The 22,948-nt window shown below is 43.5% G+C and overlaps 1 protein-coding gene across 1 annotated transcript; it reads left to right on the top strand.

Moving 5' to 3' along the window:
* Positions 1-10,861: 10,861 nt before the first annotated feature.
* Positions 10,862-19,372, top strand: CLEC3A (C-type lectin domain family 3 member A). Its single transcript, XM_048317152.1, has 3 exons — positions 10,862-11,185; positions 13,558-13,638; positions 16,310-19,372. The coding sequence occupies exons 1-3, from the start codon at positions 11,071-11,073 to the stop codon at positions 16,699-16,701; spliced, it is 588 nt and encodes a 195-aa protein (XP_048173109.1). The 5' UTR covers positions 10,862-11,070; the 3' UTR covers positions 16,702-19,372.
* Positions 19,373-22,948: the final 3,576 nt, after the last annotated feature.

The raw sequence follows: 22,948 nt of genomic DNA, 5'->3' as shown, positions 1-22,948 counted from the left end.
CATAGTGATTGTCCTGTCTCTTAAAAGCTCCTACACCTGCCATCATGTAAGATCAGCTTTCATGTAGGAAGGAAAAGCCTGCATAGCTGGTAAAAGCTTTGAAACCGTCTCAACTAAAGCATAATCTAAAAAATCAAAGGAAGACTCTTTACTCTTTCAGCTTCTGAAGCCTCATGGTGTTTAATGCTTGATACAGATACCACCATTCAAACTGGGCAGCCAGGGATTAAATGGGATTCAATTTAGAGATGCCACTGACACTTGTTAGTTTAGGACCAGCAGCTCCCAGTTACTGAAAGGGGCAGAGGGTTGTGGTTTGGGGTATGAGGTCTCTGACTGAGGGAGGGCTGCAGCTGTGGGGACTTGCTTCTTTTCCTTCACAGATTAGGAGGGCTTTGATCTGTCTGGAAGAGCTGCTTTTTCTTGCACAGGGGCCAGGCTGAGGTGCTACATTTAGCCCAAAAGAACTGGGAAAAGTGCTGAAAGAAAGCCTGTTTTACTGTGAGTGCTGAGGGGTTGGGGGGTAGAAGGTGAGCATTTCTCTGGGGCAGGTTTGCTCTTAGAGCCACAGGTGTGAAGCACCTGGGCCTCCCATGCCCACAGCTCCTGCAATCTGCCCCTCCTGCCCAGCCCAGGGGCTCTGCCAGTCCTGCTCCATCCTCCTGCTCCCTGCTGGAAGCACCTCTGCCTTTGCCTCTGCCAGAGCTGGAAACGTGCTATGTTCTGCCAGACATTGGCTGTGTCCCTGCCAAACATCATCTCCCTGACAAGCTGCAGGTTGCAGTACAAATCCTGTTGTGCCTGTCTGCTGGGTAATCTGTGTAAATACATTTCCCCCATGGAAAGCTGGGGCTCACCGTGTCGTGCAGCAGGACATGATGCAGCATCTTCCTGCCTTGGAAGAACACAGTGAGATGGCACAGATGCTGGATGCATTATCTGTGATAAGGATTTCTCTCCTTGGGCCAGCCAGGTGATAAGATAATAAACAAACATTTGTAAATGCTGGTGTGCAAAGTTTGCTGAGTGGTCACTGGGGTATCTTCTGTTGTGACAGGCATTCTGTGGCCTGGAGCCCTGGTAGATCCATGATGTTTTCCAGAGGCTTCTAGGAGAAAACATTTCTTCTGTTGCTAACACAGAAGAGAGATGATGATAAGTGAAATGTTTTTCTAAATCAGTTTGATTTGACAGATTATTTTTCTGTTTCTCTGCTGCTGTTTTTTCCTTCTAGTGTCTGCATTTCATATTAGAAATATTTTCCCTCTGTAAAAAAAAACCAAAAAAACCCCAACCAAGTCTCCTGTGACTCACCAAGTATCTCTTTGCTTGTACAAAAGCATCCCTTTGAGTTTCTGAACCATTTCTGCTGTAGAAAGGAAAAATGAAATTATTTGTGCATTGCCATAATACTGCCATTTGGTTTAAGGACTTATGGTTCTTAGGCATTTAATTCTCAATTTACCAAATTAATAGCGGAATCCTAATTAACAGCAGCTGAGCTGGAAGCTTTGCCTGCATGGCTCACAGCTGTGTCTTATATCATACCTGCTCCAAAGCAATGGACATGCACAGAATCATGTTCTGAATGCCCTCTGCTAAGGCCCAGACAGGAAAACTCCATACAAATACAAGGATTTGAGAGACAATAATCTAAATTTTCCTTGCTTTCCCATCAGGTAACTCAGAGCATGAACCAACACTGAATGTGGCCATTGTAAGAATTTTCTGCTATTTTCTTGATCATTCTCTCCATGTGCATTTGAATAATTGCCTCTGGTAAGGGCATCCCAGGGAAAGAAGTGACCCCCAAACCCAGCAAGTGCCTGGATTCAGAGGAGGCTGCAGATCCAGCCCTTCTGGCTCGTCCTCACCTGGTGAGTAGAGCTGAGGTTGCTCCATCTGAAGATCAGCTGGGAAATGGTGTTGCATAGTGGGCTGTAAAAATGAGTGCCATCCTGAAGTCTGATTGCCAGGGGATCCTGAACCCACAGAGCAGTGGTGTGTTTGTGCAGGGTGGCACTAGAGAGGGCAGTGCCCAGGCTCAGCACAGGCACAGGACAGGAGATTGACAGAGGGAATCATCTTTAAGGTCTCACTTGAACGATCAGTCTGGAACCACTCACCCAAACGTGCTGGATGCCACTGGCTGTCCTGCACCACACTTACTCTTGCCAGTTCTCACCATTCACAAATTACATGGCTCATTTCAATACTGTATTTCTTGCAGCACATTCCCTGAGGTTGTGGTTTAACTTAATAAAGCATACATAATATGATTCATATGAGATCTTTGATCTGTGTTTTGTTCAACATGTCAGCAGTGGATAAAGTCATTACAGTGTTCTGTTCACTAATCAACCTGCAAAACAGGAAAATAAAAGGGTAATTGTTGCAAGCTTCTGCCCTTATTTTCATTAAGATGGCAAGCTCAACTCAAACTGGAATCTCACAGGTCTCATCCCACTGGCTTTGACAGGGACAGCATCGAGCTGATTAGTTCTCTAAATGAATTCAGTCATAGCTACAGCATTAAAAATTCAGCAAGTAATATTTATGTCCCTGTTGTAGCTTATTTGGTGGGGAAAAACCCCACAGGATTCTTTTTTAAATCCTTGCTCAACTCTCCATGTTAAAATACACATTGCTAAACCAACTTATCTTTCTTGAGGATGCACATTTGATTTATACTGGGTTTTTTGAGCCACTGGTGCAAGTAAATGATATAAAATGGATAATCCTTGCAGTCAGAGGACCTGAGCTGTGGGTTTGTGCTGTGGGATGGACCAGCTGGGGATGTAACTTGTCACCTTGTTATATGAGGCTGATTTATTCCATGCAGAGCCCATTGTATTATTTTAGGAAACAATATTAACAAAAGCAGGACAAACAAGCCCCAATTCCTTAGTACAACATTTTTACAGCATTGAAACCCAGCTGTACAGACATGTTTGACCTGATGGGTGTCTATCTGCAGCTGCTCTTCCAGGAGCTGCTCTTCTGAAGCATCTAGAAAATGTATAATCGGTATGAGGCTGTACAACAAAGGGGATTTACCCTGTGCATTAAACAGGCAGAGGAAAACCTGCTCTTTTCTCCTTCAAACTGTTGGATAAGCAATATAAAATCAGAGCTCTCCTGATCATTCCTAGGGCACTGAAGACATCTGCTGGAAATGGGAATAAACTGCAGTAAGAATGTGCATGACAGAATGAATAAGGAACATTTCTGAGAAGTTTATATTTACACAGTGCCTAAATTGCTCAGCAAATGCTACAATATTTTCCATGTGAAAGTATTATTTGAACATATTTGAATAAATAGCCTGTTTTTTCCTGCTGTTCTTGTTGCCACTGAGGATCAAAATTTCAGCTTCTAAAACCTGCAAGTCTGAATGCAGTCTCTGAATTCCCTTCATCCCTGATGTGTGAGGTCATGCCACAGACATACACAGAAAATACATGGCACCATGTGCTGGCACTGAGGTCCAGGCCAGGTTTCCAGCTTTAAATGGATCTAAGTTGTTTGTAGTTGGATACAGAAGACCACACAAATGTCTTTCCATCTTTACATACAAATCTTGATTACAAACCAATTTTGTACAAATCTTGTTGTGTCTCCAGGTCCTCTTGAAAGAGCTTCCCAGAAAACTGTACAGTCTGTGAGGGAGTGTGGCCCTGCCTCTTGCACATCCCCAGCTGGTCCATCCCCCAGCTCAGGGCCTCTGACTGCACCTGGCTCACAGGAGTGTGGCACAGAGAGGGGATGCTGTACGGGGCTGGAAACACCTTGGAGATGGGCAGGGATCCAGGAGTGTGACATGAGGGTCACATGTAGCCCAAGCACACACAGAGAGGACGTGTCTTTGGCATTCCCCAACTCTACCAGAGGAATCTCCTTTTTCAGGCAGAAAAGAAGGCGAGGAGAAATGGGGATCTGTGTCCCACTCTTCATGACCAACAGGCACTTTCAGGTAATGTTACAGCATGAATTCCTCCAGTTCTGAAGGGTGCTATGTCCAGACCCATAATCCCTCCTTATGAAATCTCCCTAACATGCAGGTGTGTGCACCCTTTCAGGTATAACTGCAGCCGCCTTCTTGCTGATTCCTTCAGCTTTCCTTTAAACACTCCAGGGTTCTCCCAAACATGTAGGGCAGGGGTTGGAATGTCCTGCAATTTCTGGAATGGACTAATCCTACTCATCAAACGCTGCCCGTACCTCAGCCAGGGTCTGGCTGCACCTTAGAATGTGCAGTGACTGCATTTTATACAGACATTAACAAGCTGGCTTTGTGCTGGATAGCTTGAGTGCTATCAGCAAAGAAGCTACAGAACACAGCACAAAAGACACGTTAAGTATCTATTTTGCTCATCTGCACTGGTGGCCTTGCTCTTCTGGCTTCAGCACCCACCCCTGCTGGGTTCCAGGTCCTTAAGGACAGCAGCTCACACGGCAGGAGGATGCTGTGCTGCCTTGTCGTGGTTCTTTCTGCCCACACTAGAATTCTGCAGGAAAAGGCAACTGAGACTTTAAAAAGTCCTCACAGATTTCTGTGTTGTGTTCAGTAAAATTTTAGGAGCAGCTATTGAAAAGACATCCAACAGTAACAGCATATCTGTGTGTGCCCAAACACAGCCATTGGAAGGTAGGAGAGCTGGATGGGAGGGGATGTTACACCAGGGACCTTTCCCAGTGGGCATCCCTCCCAGAGACAAATGCTATTTCTGACTGGACATACTGGGCCATTGGTGAAAATTACACCTATACGGGTTAGTTTTTCATTTCCACTCTCAGCATCCTTGTGTGAGCATTGTCCAGTAGCTGATGTGTGGTTTGCATTTCCATCCCAGCACGTGGGCAGGGATATGCACAGAGCATGGAAGTAGGGCATGGTGCAGGATTTGTCCTCCCCCTTCCCCAGCCCCCAGCAAGCCAGGGCTAATTCCCACTGCTTGAGTTTGCATGCAGAGACAAGCAGACATCTCCCAGGCAGTTACATTTAGGTTTTTTTTTTTTCCTTCTTGACTAAGCAGCTGAAAACTCTGTTTACATTTTAAAGAATGGTGGTTTATTTGGGCTACATCCCAAGTTTTCCAAGCCTGGGGCCTGGCACAGGAGCTGATTATGCCTGTGCATGGGGACAGTGCTGCTCCTAAAACACAGTGAAGCAGGGTCAGCTGCTTGCAGCTCCCGTGACTCAAGTTTTGGTTTGGCAAGGCAGTCCTTGAGCAGAACCTTCAAGCCCTTGGTGAAGTGCAGCCACCAAAGGCAGACATGATCATACTCCTGAGAAGTCTGAATTTCCATCCTGATTAGTAAAATCCAACAAACACCTACACATCTCAAAACATAATCCCTGCTCTGCCTGGTCCTCCTGGCTGCGTGCATAGCTGCACTGTTGGAAACCTGCTGTGAACCTGTGGATGTGCAACTCAGGCTGCCTGGAGAGTTTCACAGTGCCTAAACCAAGGCTTTGTCCAAATCAGTTGGTCTGGCACACATAAGGATGAGCAGAACCTGGTGAGATCATGTTAATGTGAGGCTGTGAAACCTCATATTAGGGAGGCTATGATGATCAAAACCGAAATATTTAAAAGGAGAAATTAAATGCTTGGATGTCTTCAGGTCTTTTCCAGGAAGGTAAAAAGTCAGCACACATTACAGGAGAAAAAATAGCACAACAGGTAATTTGTGTTTACAAAAGAGAAAGAGATACATTCTCACACATATCCCAAGGGCTGAAAGAGCTGAGCTGCTGCCAGGAATTTCCAACATGGAAACTTTGCCAAGTCCACAGGAGTAGCATTTTAAAAGACCCCATTCAACTCTTCTATTTACACCTGGACTGCAAAGAAACTGATTTAAATTTTCTCCTAGACCCCCTTATCTTTAGAGATGCCAGAGTCAGCTGATCTTTAAAAGGTCTCTTTTTTGAGAGGGATTGTGGTTTGCTCTCTATGCACATTTCACATATCCAGCAAAACATTTATCTCTAAATAAGCATCTATTTCTTTGGGGTCCTTCCTGACTAAAAAACCAAGCAATGACAGGCAGAAAAACCCTGTGCACCTTCTTATCTTTGCAGCTAAAGGCCTGAAGTAAAAACAATTTGGCAACTCTGTAATTTCTTTGATATACCTGAACACCATAAGAAAGGACCTGTGTCAGTCCAGAGTGTCAGTGCATTGGACAGGAAACCAAAAGAGCTCATTGGCTTTTCTCACATTGCTTTGTATAGATTTGGTGAATCTCTTCTGAATTTTGAGTCTCTCTGGCTTTGACAAGCTGTGTTTTCTCTGCTTTACAACCTATAATCCATATCCAGTGCCATTACAAGAGAATGAAAGGAATACAGGTGAGATGATTTGGTCACACAGACAAGATGATGCTATTTGTCTTAAATATGTGTGATAGATGTTAGACAAGTCTTTCTGCTGCATTTTGCAAATAATTTCCCCTCCTCTTTGCTTGCTGAGACCCAGCTGTGAGATGCTTTGTGACAAAAACTCCAAAATAAGAGATAAAAGCACTTATTCCAGAAGCTTAAAACACTGTCCTGATTCATCTTTTCAGTTCACATACATTATTATATCTCAAATTTCTTCTTTTTTTGAAGCTTGTATTTACAGCATGGGAATTGAAAAACACTGGACCTGTAGGTAGTAACAGCTCCATTTAGACCCGGAAAACACCATGCTGAGAAGCAGATTTATTGATCAATCATTATCAACCCACAGTGCCAAGGTGAGGCATGTTCTTGGGAGAGCAGAATCACATATCTAAGGAAGATGTGAATGCCCTCATTTCAAAACTCACTGACACTCAGTGCAGGTCACTGGTGGGCAGCCTGGTTCTGCAATAAACCTGGAACCACCTTTAATTCTGTTAGAGCAGATCTCTTGTACCCAGCAAATTTCCTTTCAAAACACCAAATTAGCATGACAGGAAAAAACTTGAACCAATGGCAAAACCCCAAAATATCATTAGTAAGTTTCACAAAACCTCACATACCATAAGGCTAGCCCTTCTCTTTTCTAAACACAGTTTGCTTGTACAAATTTCCCCAAAATAACTTTGGTGTTGGGATGTCAGCCATGATTCTGCCTCATACCTCTTTGGACTGAGATCAAATCCTTAAGCAAGACTTTGCAAGACTTTTCAAGGCCAAAGAAACCAAGCATACAGCAATTTTCCAAGCACAACATAACCCTTGACTAGGAGAGTTTGCAAAATTTACTACATTAAATTAAAACAAAAATCAACCAGTGGATCCCATTTACCCAAGACAGTAATAAAAATGGACATATCAGAGGTGATAAACCTTTTATTAACCTTTGTATTATCTACTTTTATTGACCATTCTGGCTCTTCAGGTTGCCCCAATTGCAATTCCTTGGCCTGGTAACAGCTCTGATCAGTTTTCATTTTCTCTTTATACTCTCAGTAGAAGGGGCAAATAATTACTCACCTTCATGGCTTTATTTTCCTAAAGCTGAGCTTAATTTTCTAGAACTGAAATTCTGCAAGAAAAATGGAGTTTTCCCTGATCCCCGGAGCAAATACAGCCCATCCATTTCCCATTTGGTCAAACATCCCCCAGCACAACTAGCTCTGAAGCACAAGGGGACTGTAGGGCTCAGTAAAACACGGGCAATCTACTGGCAGCTGGGAGCAGTTCACTTCCCAACAGACTGAAGCACTAAATCTTTTTAAAGCTATTTTTTACAAATGCTGTTGTACTTCTGCAACCAGACCTATTTCAGGAGCTCAGCATCCAGTCCTCATCTCACACTGGCTTCTCATACTCTGTGCCCCATTGCATGTTCTTTCCACAAACCCAGGGATGGATGAGAAAGGAGAGGAAAAAACAGCTGTATGAAGACTTTTCCTGAGCCAGTTTACAGGAGCATATAAAGGTAGAACTGTCTCTGAAGAAAACAGTTTTTACCTTGAAGAGTCTCTGTGGAGAAACAGAAAAAAGCCTTTTACCAAAGGATGTTTGTGTTCTGAATGGTCTGGTTGTCTGAAAGCAAATGGAATGAGGTGGGGAGATGGGAGCCAAAACCCCAGGTGCCACTGCAGCATAGCAGCTCTGGCTTTTGCAAGATGTTTCTTATCAGACAGAGCACTTCAGGAGTGCCTCAAAGTGAACTAAGCACTTCAAGACACAATTCTGTCTGTATGCACAAGTTCTACTATAGTGCTGTAAACAAAAAAAACACACTTCCATCCGAGTCTGGATGCAGCTCTAAAGATATGAGAATATTTATTCTTGTATCGTATATTCTGATACAGAAAGTGGAGTAACTTGTTTCAGGAAAAATTACTTTTATCAGTATATAATAGTAGTCACTCCCTGAGCTATATCACCTTGCTGTAACTGTGCCAGTAAAAGAAAAATTCCACCTCTAAATGACATTATAATGCTTGTTTCAAGCCCATACACAGCCCAGGTACTCACTTCAGGGAGCCTCCTGTGTGGCACCATTTCCTCAGTAGCATTGCGAGGTTATGCCTTCTCAGCAGCATATTTTGACTGTTCTCTGGCTCTCCTTCCCACACACCGTACACAAAAAGTTAAACCTGCTTCCTCAGTTGCTATAGGTTAGTCATAAGTGTGGAAACTGTTATTTGGGTACTCCAGAGGAATTCTAGCCCCTATCTCCTTGCGGTCTATCCCAGCAGCTGCAAGGGCAGCTTTGTGATGCACTTTTAAGGAGTGAAATCCAGCTGAGCTGCTTGCAGACTGGCAAAATGGTCAGAGAGACTACTGAATGAGGGGGATTAAGCTTTCAAAACAGAATTTCAACTCTGTTCTTGAAAGGACATTACATGGCATACTCCAAAAAAGCAGTTTTTTCACTCACGCTCTTGGCCAAGAACTGCCAGAATACCAAATCTGTGTTTTCTTTATCCCTCCATTTCTAGTGACTTGTATGCTGCCTCAGTAGAGTACAAATCTTTCTCTGTCAGACTCATTTCACAGGAAGAAAAGAAGCCTGTGTTAGCAAGCTCAAGTTCCTTGGGGCAGGAACAAATCCATTCTGGTACTGGAACCTTGAACACACACTAAAAGGCTTGTTGACCCAGCTACTGGCCCAGCCTCTCCCAAAGCCTGTGAGACAGTTAAGCTCCACATGAAACAGCTCCAGGGGTTTGCAGCTCCCTTATCAAGGCAACCTGAAATTAGCACAGTATAATTTGTCAGGTTGAAAGCTGCAGTGGTTTAGGATCAGCTTCATGTGCAAATCTACAAGATCTGAGAAGGCACCAACTGAAAAACTAAGTGGAAGCAGTTATTGATTCAGCCATCTGCCCTTAATTAACTTACATTGATGCCCCAATACCACTGGAATAAAATATGGATCAAGAGTGAGCTTAGGGCTTGTTCTAAAGGACAGATTAAATCCTGAACTAGACCCTTGCAAAGCTCCTTGCTTTCCTCTCTGCCAGCTCAGATTTCAGTTCCTGGTGTGTTAGTTGGAATGTCAGCCCTTTCCACATTTACCATGGACTGAAATTTGCAGCTGTGTGAGATTTTTCGGGCAGTTCTGGGTGGGTGGGACCCACAACAGCCATGTCTGGTGTGCTGTGCTCCAAAATAGCTCTGAGGACTGAGCAATGTTGATCCAGAGGTTTCCTGACACAATGGATGTTAATACTTCAATATTTTGGAGCAGGACCACTGGAACTAAGTTTTATCCTATCAGGATGCATTTATGGAAAGTTTCTTAGCTAATGATTAAGAGATAGCTGCTAGTTACAGACTGTGAGAATACAGGGAGCTGTTTAAAGGTGTCCAGAACAGACAGGGCAGGTGTGGTTTGTGCTGTAAGTACTGAAGTGTCTTAGTGGGGGTTGGAAAAAGCCAGTCAGTATTCATGAAGTACACCAGCATGTTCCTAAATCCCAGCTTTCTTTTAATAAACTAGTAAGTCTCCTGATCTTAAAGTCCTGATAAAAAAAGTGTCAGCAATGTGAGCAGAATGTAATCAAGGCAGAGACGGCAAAGGGATGTCAGGAAGAACAGCTCTGAAGGGCATGAACTGCCCCAGCCAGCACCCAGCAATGGCTTTGGTGTCAATATTTTAAACAAACCCTCTCTTAATGGGGGAAAAAGAAAAGGAAAAAAGAAAAAGTGTGATGTATGGGAATCTTTTTGTGACAATTTCATTTGTTCACCAGAATCAGAGAGGTTCTATTTCATACAGCAATCCCAGTTAATGGCAGCCCCACAGAAGTCCACAGAGCCCAAGGGCAAATGAAAGAGATTCAAACTCAGAAAGTTCTCCAGAGTCCAGGGAGACACTGTCCTGCTTCAAGCACCTTGTGTTTTACTCTTCCACTGACCCTACAGTCAGGACTTGGGAACCTTTGGGAGAGCATAGCTACCTTTTGTTCCCCTGACTAGACCCTGCTGATGCTGTTCTCAACCAGAAATGCAGTCATATCTATCAGGCATTTATTGACTCTTCATAAAACGATAAATGCACTCCTCACATAGTGTGATTTTAATGTAAATACATAGATAAATAAAACACAGATAAACATCTGTGTGGGTCTGTAGTTGCAGTGTTTGCATTTGCTGAGGGAGCGGCATCCTGGTTTTGCTTCAGTGGAAGGTGATGGCCACTGTCACGACTTAACCAGCTTGGGGCAGAGCCATGCTGGGTGAGCCTCTGACACTTGTGGAAATCTTCTGGCTACCTCTCCTCAAAGCTGGCAGTGCACAAGCATCTGGCTTTCCATCCATTTTGGCGTCAGTGTTAGAACAGGAGATGTGGCACTTACAGGTGAGGCAATCAGTGCAGTGTTCAGGACTGGTACAGCTGAACTCAGAATGGAAACAGGAGTTTCAGACGGGATGTGAGAACAAGGGAGCGTCTTATGCTACAGCCAGCTAAAGTATTACACACATTTCGTAAGCAAGGAGTCCAGCCAAGCCTGTCACCACACTTTATAAACCTGACCTCAGGCAGTCCCCGCTGAGATGGGTCTGTGGGACCTGCTCTCAGAGCTGCTGAAGGGAATCTCTTCAAGATCCTACTAAGGGTCCTTCAAAGAGACATGGCACAAACTGGACTTACGATTTTTCTACTCATCAGCTTACTACTGCTGGATCAGACCATCAGCCAGGCTTCCAAACTCAAAGCCAGGAAGCACAGCAAACGTAGAGTGAAAGGTACTGGGTCTGAACTGGGAGGAGGGATAGAAACATACAAACCATGCAAATTTACTGTGTACTTTAAATAGCATTGCATGAACCAGAAACTAACACTACATAAATGCTTATTTATAAAGCACACTTGAGTCTATATTATCTGTGTGTTTAAAATATTTTTATGTGAGTTAGCAAAGCCACAAATAAGGTGCCAGAATGAGTTATGGAAATAGAGCTGTATAACAGCAGCAAGTGCATTGCTCTGTTATGGCTGTTCACCTCCGTCAACATTATTTAGAACTCACAGGTTACAGCTGAGAGAGGACTCTGGCTGATCATTCTTAGTTATGTAGCTATATTGACTAAGATCAGAAAAATGGAAATTAATATATAAGGGGGAAACAAGCAGAAGTATTCAGTCTCCAAGAGTTATTGTTCAGATTTTTGTACCATTTCCTAATTTTAACACAATGAATGTCTACTATTTGTGGAATATTATGCCACCTGTGTGAAAAGTACTGTGAAATAGCAAGTCAAACCAACTAGCAGGTCAACATCAAAGAATTAGCAGGAAAAGATAAAGCATCAGTTCCAACAGCAAAGCTTGCAGAGTAAATACAAAACCACAGAATATTGTTTAGAAATGTCTCTGTATTGAATTTAAAGACTTATTTCTAATAAAAGTGGGTATGATGGAGGCTACACTAATGGCAAATACTTGAACTCCTAGTCAATTAAAAAACTGTGGCTTTGATAAAGCCATTGTGCAAGAAGATTTTGCTGCTCTGGAGCTGTTGAGCTTTTGACAGGGTACCTTTCCTTCTCGGAGCAGGGTAAGAGAGCAGAGGAGGCTGCTGTTCTGCTGAGTTCTTTATTTCATAGTCTCACAGCTTTCTTGAAGGCAGAGTTCAAGGGGGTTACGTGATAAAGCCAAGCAGCAATGGCAGCAACAGCAGGCAGAAAACAGCTGCTTCTATATGTTCTATATGCTCCATATACTCTATATGCTCTATACACTATACACTATGTATTTTTTCTTACAGAAGTGTGGATTATATTTATTAATTGACCAATGAAATTAACACACTATTCTAGTTTTCCTTTCCTTAACCTATCCTGGTCTAATTCTAACAGTCATAAGCCTTACACAAGTGTTACACAGGTATTACACAGATTGGTGTGTACAGTTTCTATCAGCTCTTACTGTTCATGTGAACACTCAATCTAAAAAATGGAAACAGTGTAATTCTATCTATATTTTGTCTAAAGTAAAAAATTCTGTGAAAAGGTAACACTGCTGCAGCAAGAACTGTGTTTAAGATCTCTGCTACAGCTTTTTAATGTTTAAGGCACTTAGCATATATTTCTAGTGAAGTTAAAAATCTATATTTCTATTTCACTTTGGTGTAGCTTCATGTATCTCAGCTTGTCCAAAGGTTTTAATTCAATGCCTGCGCTTTGGCTTCCATCTGGGCTTGAGTCCAGAGAAGCTTTCACTCCAACATGGAGCACTCCCTTCTCCCCTGGAATCTCTAGGGTTTCAAGCTTGGGGTCCTAAGGACAGGCTGCTACACATCTTTTGTGCCAGCAGAGAGAAGAACAGATTGGAGAACTGGGAATTCTGCCTTGGGGAAGCAGGAAACCCTGAAAGACATTACGTTGATTAAAAAAACCCAAAAAATCCCAAACAAAACAAAAAAAAAAAAAAAAGAGGACACAAAAATGGAGTTATGTACAAATTAGCTTCTCTTCCTGTCCCACCATATTCTTGGTGCTTTTGTAAATGCTACAAAATGCTGATTCAGAGTGAATTTGCATGACTCAAGTCCCCAGGCCCTCTCTACAGTGAGGCAGAGAGGAAGGCTAATCCTGGGAAGTGGAGATTGCAGCTCAAAAAGCACATCTGCAACATTCAGACTGTCAAGTTGTGTTTTATTTGTTGTTCCTCCCTGTGCTAAAACAAGAGTTGTGTGAAACTTTCATGCTCACAGAAATAACATTTCTTTGAAGAACACAACTTATGTCCTGTTGTTTTTTGTATGTCACGTCCATACACCAGAGTGTACAGGTTCAAAAGAAAAAGGCACATTTTCTGTAAATTAGATACCAGCTCACTAAACAATTATTAGCTGCAACAATCCATGATTTTCAAACAGTTTTTAGGGCAAAATCCATGATAAAATATGAGAATGAAAGGTAAAGGTGGGTTCTTCCTGTTTTTTATAGGAATCCTAGAGGCATGTGTTCATTAAGGGCAAGTATTTAAAAATAATCAAAATGCATCTCAGCAATGCAGCAACCCATGATATTTTGAAACAGCTTTTAACATGTAATTTTAATTTTGTCTGTGTGTGTGCATATCTGTTAATTTCTGTATATTCCTTTTGTGTAAGAAAAAGATGACCTGAAGACCCAGATTGACAAACTGTGGCGAGAAGTAAATGCTCTGAAGGAAATACAAGCACTCCAGACAGGTAAAGCAGTTTATACCGGTCAGTGGCTTCCGAAAATTCTCACTGCCTCTCTTCTTCACTCCCATCCCTCTCTTTAACGGGATTTTATGACTGAGGAGTACAGCTCCATAAAGCCATGGTGTGCCAGAGCTGTACCAGACAGACAAGTGTTGAAGGAAGCATTCAAGTAAAATGAGATCTCAGCTAATGGGGAATGAGTAGTGATTCTTCACTGAGAGCAAGAGCTAACCTGGTGCAAGAACTACTTTTGTCTTTGCTATGCACAACTTCAAGCTCTGAGTTTTCTATCATCAAAGGCAGCACATTGAGGGTTCCTGGGTCTAAGAGTTTATGTGGTCAGTGAGTTAAGTGCCCAGCTTTGATACGAGCACATATTCAAATGCGAATGTTGCCATAAAACTTCAAAGTTATATCCACTGTGAGTTCAGAAATATCCTGGACCAATGTGCAGAGTCCTTTAAGTATTTAAATAACCAGATGGAAATTTCCTAACAAAATAAGAAGGGTAAATACACATGCACCTACTAGACAGTTGTGCTTTTTCACAGCTGTTGACACAAAATCTGGCATTTAAACATGTACAAGAGGAAATTACATCATTCTCATGAAACAGAACATATTTTCCTTAGGGATGGAAATATCTGGGTTGTCCAGTTTTATGTCTTGGGTTACATTTAGCTTTTGGGGCTTTACAAAATATTTTTATTTCAAATGTCTTATAAGAAGGCTTTAGAAGTTTCTTCAAAGAGGGAGCCTGTGCTAGACAAGTAACTCTTATTTAAAAGTAATTTTTGTGTTGCTTCCAGAAGGAGCTTGAGAGGAAGCATGCAGTGGCTTAGAAATGAAACCAGAACTGGGAGACTTCCTCTCCTCAAAATTTATTTTGAGCTTTATTCTAAATTTATAACCCACACCGTTCAACTGGAATCCAAATCTGGCAAAAAGACACCTATCACGCCCTAGCTCTGACTGTCTTTGTTAATGTGATAATTGAAAAAAGGAGCTCCATTTTCAGCTTATGGACATTTCCAGGACACACCTTAAAAATCTGGTTTCTTCTTTTGCTTGAACTTTCTGGGTCTCCTTTCTACATAGAGTGAAATGTGAAATGCTGCCACATACCATTTTGCAGCACATACTTTCTCCCTAAAGACATCCAGACCTTATCACTGCTGAAGTAAAGTCTCTCTGATCTTTCTCATAAATATAAATGTGTTAAAGCCTTCCACATTTAATAAATATGTTCATTACTTCTCTTTGACCTTTGGAAGGGTTAAAATTTGAAGGTTAAACCTTAATAGAAAATTATGACTGAAAATGCAGCTAAGGAATGCAGTGAATACTACAACTGGAAATACTAAAAACTTGAGACATAGGATGTGGTCCAAAGTGACTTCCATATCCTGTTGATCAGAGACATAATTATTTTTTTACAAGAACAGATGACAGGAATTAGATTATAGAAAACATCAGGACAGAAGATGTACATAAGTACAAGATGAGCTTAAGCAAAAAATGAAATAATCTGCAATTAATAACATGCAGGATTCTAAAAATAATTGTCACAGGAGTCTATTCAAGGCCTTCCTCAGCTCACAAGGAACATTCCACCAAGGAGGGTTCTCTTGTTATCACTGTTTTTCTTGGGAGAATCAGTTTTTCACAAATCTCCATTAGGAGATCTGTAAGGCAAAGTTTAAGGATTCCTTCCAGTGCTCCTGTCCCCACAGACCTCAGGCTGGAACAACCCCAGCAGCAGCTCTGCAAGGCAATTCCAGTGACAGAGAGAGTAGCTGCCAAATTAACCCTCTGGTCTATTTGGACTTTACATCAAGACTTCCCCAGAAGTAAAAGGAAACAGATTTATAAATTCAAATGTTTAGAAGATTGGGTCCAGATTGTCCTGTAAGGTCAGTAATAAGTGTGCATTTTTTAAAAGCACTTATAGATTTAAGTCACTTTACCTCATTTGAATTTAGAGTTTGAAGGAAGAGACTTTGCTGGAAAATAAATTAATGCCTATGGATGTGAATATGCAATCTTCTGCAGGTAGAATTACACTTTTATTAATCACACAGAGATTTGTATTATGAATTTCAAATCAATATTTTCCTGGTCAGCAAGACACATTTAATACAACAGTTTTCTGTCCTGCCTTTGCTTGCTGGAAACTGAGCTTAGATAAGGTGTAAAAATTTGCTTTACTTAAATATCACAAATATTAAAAGACATTTACATCTGTCTCGACTATAAAGCCAATACAGATTTCCTGATGACCAGCTTCTATCTGGCGACAATACAAATATCCATACCTCATCCATTCCCTCAGTTTCGAGACTGGTGAAATTAGGTAAAACATGCTTGAAAGCAGGACTATTTGGTAAAAGGGGCACTGACAACAGGCGTGGGCTATATTTTAGCCGTCCCTTCCCAAAGGCACGCTGACGTGCTGGCTGCACACAGGCTCCTACATGAACTGGAGCATCAGCAGGTAAGTCTGATCTTACTCCTACTTTCAGACCCACTCTGTGGAGTCAAGAGCCTTTTGCTTGCTGAGGGACTTGTTTGCTCAAGTTTCAACACGCTTTTGGAAAATTATCACTTGAGGAACCATTACTGAAAGCTCCACCCCCCACTTGTACTGAACGTGCAAAATCGTATCTGTTCACAGTGTGCCTTCGTGGGACCAAGGCCCATAAGAAGTGCTACCTCATGTCAGAAGGCACCAAACATTTCCATGAAGCCAATGAAGACTGCATAGCCAAGGGTGGGACACTGGCTATCCCGAGGAATAACGATGAAACGAACATTCTTCGAGATTACAGCAAGCAAAGCGCGCCCCAAGTGTCCGAGTTCTGGCTGGGTGTCACTGACATGGTCAATGAAGGGAGGTTTGTTGATGTCAATGGCATGGCTCTGCAGTACTTCAACTGGGACCGTGCCCAGCCCAACGGGGGCAAGCATGAAAACTGTGTCTTTTTGTCTCAGTCATCCCAAGGCAAGTGGGTGGATGAAGTTTGCCGCACTGCCAAGAGATACATTTGTGAATTCCTGATCCCATAATTACATACACAAAAGACCACGGCCATGTTTTGGGTTATCAACACAGAGTTTTGCTTAGTAACCCCTCCCACACAGAGTGGCGAGTTAACAGTATCCCTCTCCTGCATTGAACTCACTCTTTACTAAAACACAAGTTTTCTCTGTTAATTTATTTTCTATTCAGATGCTAAAAATGTTTAGTGAGTACTCTCATCATGTACAGGGATATATATTATGTTTTGGCCTACATTATATCATATTTTGGCGTATTATTTCAGCCTGATGTCTGAGTGGCTGGATTTCACCTTTTATTTCTGTACTTTAATTACAAAATACTGCTGCATGGTAACCCTTTCCAATATGAGCTGTAGGGATCCTCTCAGTTCTAAAGTTTAAGAGGAACTTTGGGACTATGTGAGCTCCTGTGAAAACAGCAATCATCCTTTATAGAGTTTAATTGGATGGATCTGTGGCCAAGAGTTTTACCTATGGGTTAAGAGTGCTGAATGAAACAAAAATCTGATCTTAATTATTTAAATACATGCAGTCCACAGTGATACACTGCTGGAAAAAAGGGGGGTAGCTGGTTTAAAACATCAGTTAGTCTAGACATGTTTGCCTCTAAATGTCTCAATTATGATTAAATATTAGATGTCATTTGGAACATTCCCATAGAATAAAGCAAGCTGGGACTAGATCACACTCTGCTGTGTGAAGCCTTGCTAAGCCTTGTCTCCTGCAGGCTCAGACACACTGCCATTTACAGCCGCTGCCTGAAAGCCCTGCGAGGGAGACAGGAGCCCCTTTCTGGCACAGCATTCCCACTCACTCACCTCTCCCATGGGAAGGGCAGCACACCCCAGTGGAACAGAAAAGTGGGGCCAGACTACCATGTGCAAATGTTCCCAATTTAACACCTGACATTTGAAAATGAAGTAAAACACACTGGCTGCTTTTGGCTGGTCTGAATCTCCCAACAGAGATGTCCCTTCACATCATAAATAGCTGTTTCTCTCATTTCATTTAAATATTTAAATATATTGCTGCTTGGAGGATAATTCCTATTCCTTATCTATTAAATGTGCGAGATTTTCTTAAATTATGCAATAAATTCGCAATTACCGGTATTTAATTGTTGTAGTATTTTTGCCAGCTTATGCATCCCTGTGAAGGCCATTTTTTCCTAGGACTTTCCTTGAGGATTCAAAAAGGGCACCTTTTTTCTACTATTGTACTTAGAGGCCACAGGATAAAATTTGGATCTCTGCTGTGTAATACAGCCCAAAAGCTGCATAACATCTAACTACTCAAGGCATCTGTAATGTGTTGTATTTAAATTCATTTTCCAACACTTAATGTACTTGTAAAATTCTGAATTCTCTCATTTACTCCTGAGTTGAAATAGAGCAGCAAAAAGGCCCCAAATATATCCAACTTTCTTTCAAAATCTTGAAAAAACTTGCTAAGGTTGGGGTAAAAATTTTTGTTACTTTATTTGTACATGATTAAAAGTCTGTATGGCTTCTTAACCTCTGACTTGTCTGAAATAAGTCAGTATCTCAGCATATCCCTACAGCTACAGTCAAACTGAAAATCCACCACAAATTCCAGAACTTGTTTAACTGGCACAGGACTATGTATTCATAGGCTGTTTTGCTGGGGTACCTATTATAAAGAACATGAGCCACTTCATGCGGTTTCCCCACCAGGTGTAAACTTATCACATAAAATCTCGTTTTTTAAAAAACACTTTCTGGGTGATCCTGTAAGAAAGCATTTATCATCTTGAGACTGGCAATAAGAACAACCCTGATAGTGGATGGTTCTTGTGGAGAATCCAGCTGAGTTCTCGGGATCAGCCCAGATTACATTGCGGAATCCTGGAATGAACATGGAACTCCTGAGATCAGAGACTGTTAAATAACAAAGAAAACATCTTCAGCTTTCTTTTTCATGGAATAGGGATTCCAGCATCAAAATGTTTGTGCCAAGAAAAGCAATTTAAAAGTGAGTAATGAGGGCACATTGTTAACCATTACTCCTAAAAGCTCTATTTTTCATTTTTAAAGGCTGCACAAGTACAGACTATTTTTGGAAGTAACTCTCCCTTCGGTCCCTCTTCAAACCCACAGAATATATATATTCTCCTTCGGTAAGGAAAGGTCAACACCTTAAATCAAACATCTTGTGCAGTCAAAGCAAAACTTTCAAGGGAACTCATGACCAGGTTTTAAGGAGTACATTCAGACCCAAGACCCAAGGTCCAACAGCGTTCAACACTCAGTAATTGAGCCCTTTTGAAAATCCAGCTACTTGGTGCCAACATGATATTCTAGCCATTGGAAATCTTTTTCTCTGTGTTTTCCAGGTCGTTATGTATCAATTGAAATGAAATCCAATGTAGCCATTAATTTGCACTTCCATAAATGCTTTTTTTTTCCTTATTAGATAGTCTTAAAATTAAGTTAGTAGATTAGACAACTGTGACTGCTTTTTTTGTTGCTGAATTACAGGATCAGTAGGTATCAGGAATGTAAACGAATGCAATGGTAGCCTCTTACTGAATTCAAACTGATTTTCAGGCAGAACAAGAAGTAGCTGGAGGTCCGTGAAATACTGACTTGTCTGTAATATGCATGGGGGAAGAATTCCCACAGTCTTACCAAGGAAATAAAGTTATGACTGCAAACCAGATGTGATGTGATATGCTTCACTGCCATGACAGAGATTCAGCAAGAGATGGAAGGGAAAGCAAGATCAACAGATAAACAGTGTACAGGGAGCCAAAGGGAAATGAGAGGAGTCAGAGAATGACTTATGATACTTCTTTATGCAAATGCATTAGTTAAGCTATTTGAAAATACAAGGTGGATTCAAATCCCTCACAGGTGAAATGTCACCATGTCAACTGTTGATAGCTTAAGCAAAATCAGAATCAGGTCAAGATTTTTTCAGAGTATTTAAAAAATAAGTTTACTGCAGTCCCTACTGCACTAACTTCTCTGACTTTAATGAGTCTTGTTTTCCTTGACATAATTCAGCAGCCAGCCTGTGGAAAAATAAAAACTCCACTCAAGTATTTTTGTAGAATTTAACAGAAATATTGCTTTTCTTTGTAGCAGTAAAGAAAATTCACGAGGATGCTACCAATTCACCGGGATACGGAGCTGACAAGCACATCCCATGCTGCGTTACCTGATTTTGTCTCAAGACTGCTCCAGCCCGAGATTTGAGAGGTTTTGGAGTTGTCAGTGGGTAGTAAAGCCAAACTCTGAACACACAGCTGAGGTTGTTGTGACACTACTGCCCACCTGCAAGCTGCAGTCTTGAAAGCAGATGGCAAGCAGAAAATGGTCTCAGATAAACCCAGACAGCTTCTCTAAATGGTTACATAAAACTCCTAGTAGTGTTAAGTCTGGTTGTGTTAACTGGTAACCCTAAGTGCATTAGGGGTTTTGAGATGAGAGAAGAAATTCTGATAATAGGAAACAAGTTTGATGACACTTCTCTATTGTAGTTTCTTTAGAGCTTGGTGGTTTTATAAATGAAGTTATATGCTCTTTTTCCAGAGTATTTTCATGTGCACTGTAAACTACTATCTTCAAAGAGAAATATGTCATAAAGCAAAGCATTCTGCACTGTAGGCTGGGCACCTGATGAAGGGGTTTTGAAAATCAAAATGGATGAAAATGGTTTGTTAAAGAATAGAAATACAAAATGCAAAGACAGAGAGCTGTCATACTGCTTCTAGTCCTCAGGATCCACATTTTCAAGCCAATTTTGCCACGTCTGAGACACCTCTTCTGGGAGGGTTTCCAAAGTGTCTCAAGTGTTAAAAAAAAAAAAATTACAAACAAGCAACAAGAGGATCCAAGAGCCCAGACTGTGCCAATGCAGTGCTTGCTGACAGTGAAAGGCGAACTAACATGAACCAGGAAACGTCTGAGACCTTGCCTGGTGCTGCAGGAACTCCACTGCAGAAAACCTCTTGAGCTTCAGCTGCACTTGGAAAGGATTTGCTAAAGGCTCTTCCCTCCCTGGCACTGCTGCCAAGCAAACCAGCAGCAAGATGGAAAGTCAGGGCAGTGGCCCTGAGAGATTATCAACAGAGACTCCGAAGAGGGTCTAAGGGCATTTAACTCTGGTCAGAAACACCCCATTATCTGCTGAGGCAGAGCAGGCAGCGAGATGGGCACGACCCTGAGGTACTCCAGGAGTGAAAGACACGATTTCACCTCAGAGGAGGCGAGTTCAGAACCCCCAGGGGCGGCAGCCCAGCTCTTCTCAGAGGTGGCTGGGGAGCTAAGCTGCTGGCACAACCATCCAGAGGGCATAGCATGCCCAGCATCTGATGGGATGCACCAGCTGATGCTCCTGCAGGGACAGGGTTTGCTTCCACTGGGGCAGATCCTGCTTTTACAGCTTCCAACGCAGCAGCACCCCTAAACCAGAAATAACGATTAGACCTCGTCTGAATCGCCCAAATCCAAGAACAAACCCCAAATCCAGATGCACTTCACACCTGGCAGCACCACACATCTGGCAGACATAGAAACACCCCCAAAAGTTAGGGAGTTTCCCCCCTAACTGGCAGCAACCACCACATCCAGTCACATCCCCAAAAACTGTTGGCAAGCTCCAAACACATAAACACCCCCAAGCCCAGAGACACTTCTTAAACCTGCCAACAGTCCTGCAAGTCCAGAAAGATCTACCAGAGACATCACTGAACCAGGCACCTTCCCCCAGGCCAGGAAGCACCCCAAAGCTGGCAGCACTGCCCGGCAGGCTGAGGCTGTGCCATGTCCTCCACCCAGGCTCCCCCATCCAGTCAGGACAGGGAAGGGACTGTCAGCCCTGGGGAAGAAGGGAATCCACCAGTCCCATGCCCTAACGCTGCCCTCAAGAAAAGCAGAGGATGACTGACAAATGAGCGCGGGATCACCCAGTGCACATGAAAAGACTTTACTGTGCTGGGTGAGATGGCCCAGCACTTGGAGCTAGCAGATAGCTGGTCCTAAGGTGGCTTTCTGGACGGCTGTAGGGCTTTTTCTCCCGCCGTTGCTGCCGCAGGAGGTGCCGGGTCCGTATGGGGCCAAACTGGGAGCAGCTCTCCGTCTTCATGGCCGTGGTGCAAGGGGACTCCACCCTGGCAGGGTCCTGCTTCGCCATTGCCAAATGGGACAGGGTAGTGGCGAGCAGTTGAAGAGCCTCTACAACGGAGAGGGAACAGCGGGACACGTGCGAGACCTTGGAGTCTCCGCAACACCCTCCTCCCTCAGCAGCCCTGGACAAGCTCCTTCCTCAGCACCCCTCTCGTCACCTTTGCAGGTCACACTGACACCCAGCATCTCTTAAAGCTTTAATACTGATTTTGGTAATGATGTCACAGTAGCTGGTGTGACATCACCACTGCCCATCTGTGTGCACCGCATGGCCCCAGTTTGGGACAGGAGGCCTTGTGTGTGCTGACAGGGACCTTGGCAATATCTGGCATGGCTTAGTGGGGAGCACAGGGACAGGACCAGCTGCAGGGGATGTGGAGAGCAGTGAGAGTGGAGACCAGGATATACCAAGCAAAGAACTGGGGACTTCGAAAAGTTTGGGGCTTGGCAACATGCAAGTGTGGCATGAGACCATGCAGCAAGCAAGGGCCCACGATGGCAAATAGTGTCCCTGCTTGATAAACTTAGGTGTCAGCAGCTCGCTGCGTGTGGAGTGCTGGTGGCTGCTCTCTGGACCAGGTGTGTCAGGCAATATAACCAGTCCTGGAGGATGCACAGTCAAAGCTGGAGGGACAGGGGGAGGCACTTTGCAGCGTGCGCCGGGCAGAGATGCCCCACGCAAGCGTGATGCGGGGCCGTCTGGGCAACCCCAGGGGAAAGGGACACCCGTGCCCTCCTGCCGTGGGCTGTTGGACACGCTGTACTGGGCAACGCGAGCGGCGACACGCCGCTGTGACGACAGGGCTGCGGCAGCCAGGGACACAGGGCTCGAGCAGGGGCGGCTCTAGGAGCTCCGGCGAGATGTGGACGCGGCCGCCGCCAGTCCCGGCGGGTGACTGAGGCTCCCGCCCCGCCCGAGGCCTGCGCAGCGCCCGGAACCGCGAAAGGCCCCGGCGGCGGCACGGCGGCGGTAGCGCCGAACGGGGCCCCACGCCGGCGGCACGGCGGCGGTAGCGCCGAACGGGGCCCCACGCCGGCGGCACGGCGGCGGTAGCGCCGAACGGGGCCCCACGCCGGCGGCACGGCGGCGGTAGCGCCGAACG

The sequence above is a fragment of the Corvus hawaiiensis genome, chromosome 12 (genome assembly GCF_020740725.1).
Source record: "Corvus hawaiiensis isolate bCorHaw1 chromosome 12, bCorHaw1.pri.cur, whole genome shotgun sequence".
Classification (NCBI taxonomy): Eukaryota; Metazoa; Chordata; class Aves; order Passeriformes; family Corvidae; genus Corvus; species Corvus hawaiiensis.
Note: the sequence above shows the minus strand (reverse complement) of the source record. Positions and strands in the feature narration are given on the sequence as shown.

Bases quoted from the DNA above. Each gene is read 5' to 3' on its own strand.
- CLEC3A (XM_048317152.1), top strand. From the start codon at position 11,071: ATGGCACAAACTGGACTTACGATTTTTCTACTCATCAGCTTACTACTG. The intron at 11,186-13,557 runs GTACTGGGTCTG...CTTTTGTGTAAG, and splicing joins CAGCAAACGTAGAGTGAAAG to AAAAAGATGACCTGAAGACC. The intron at 13,639-16,309 runs GTAAAGCAGTTT...ATCTGTTCACAG, and splicing joins AATACAAGCACTCCAGACAG to TGTGCCTTCGTGGGACCAAG.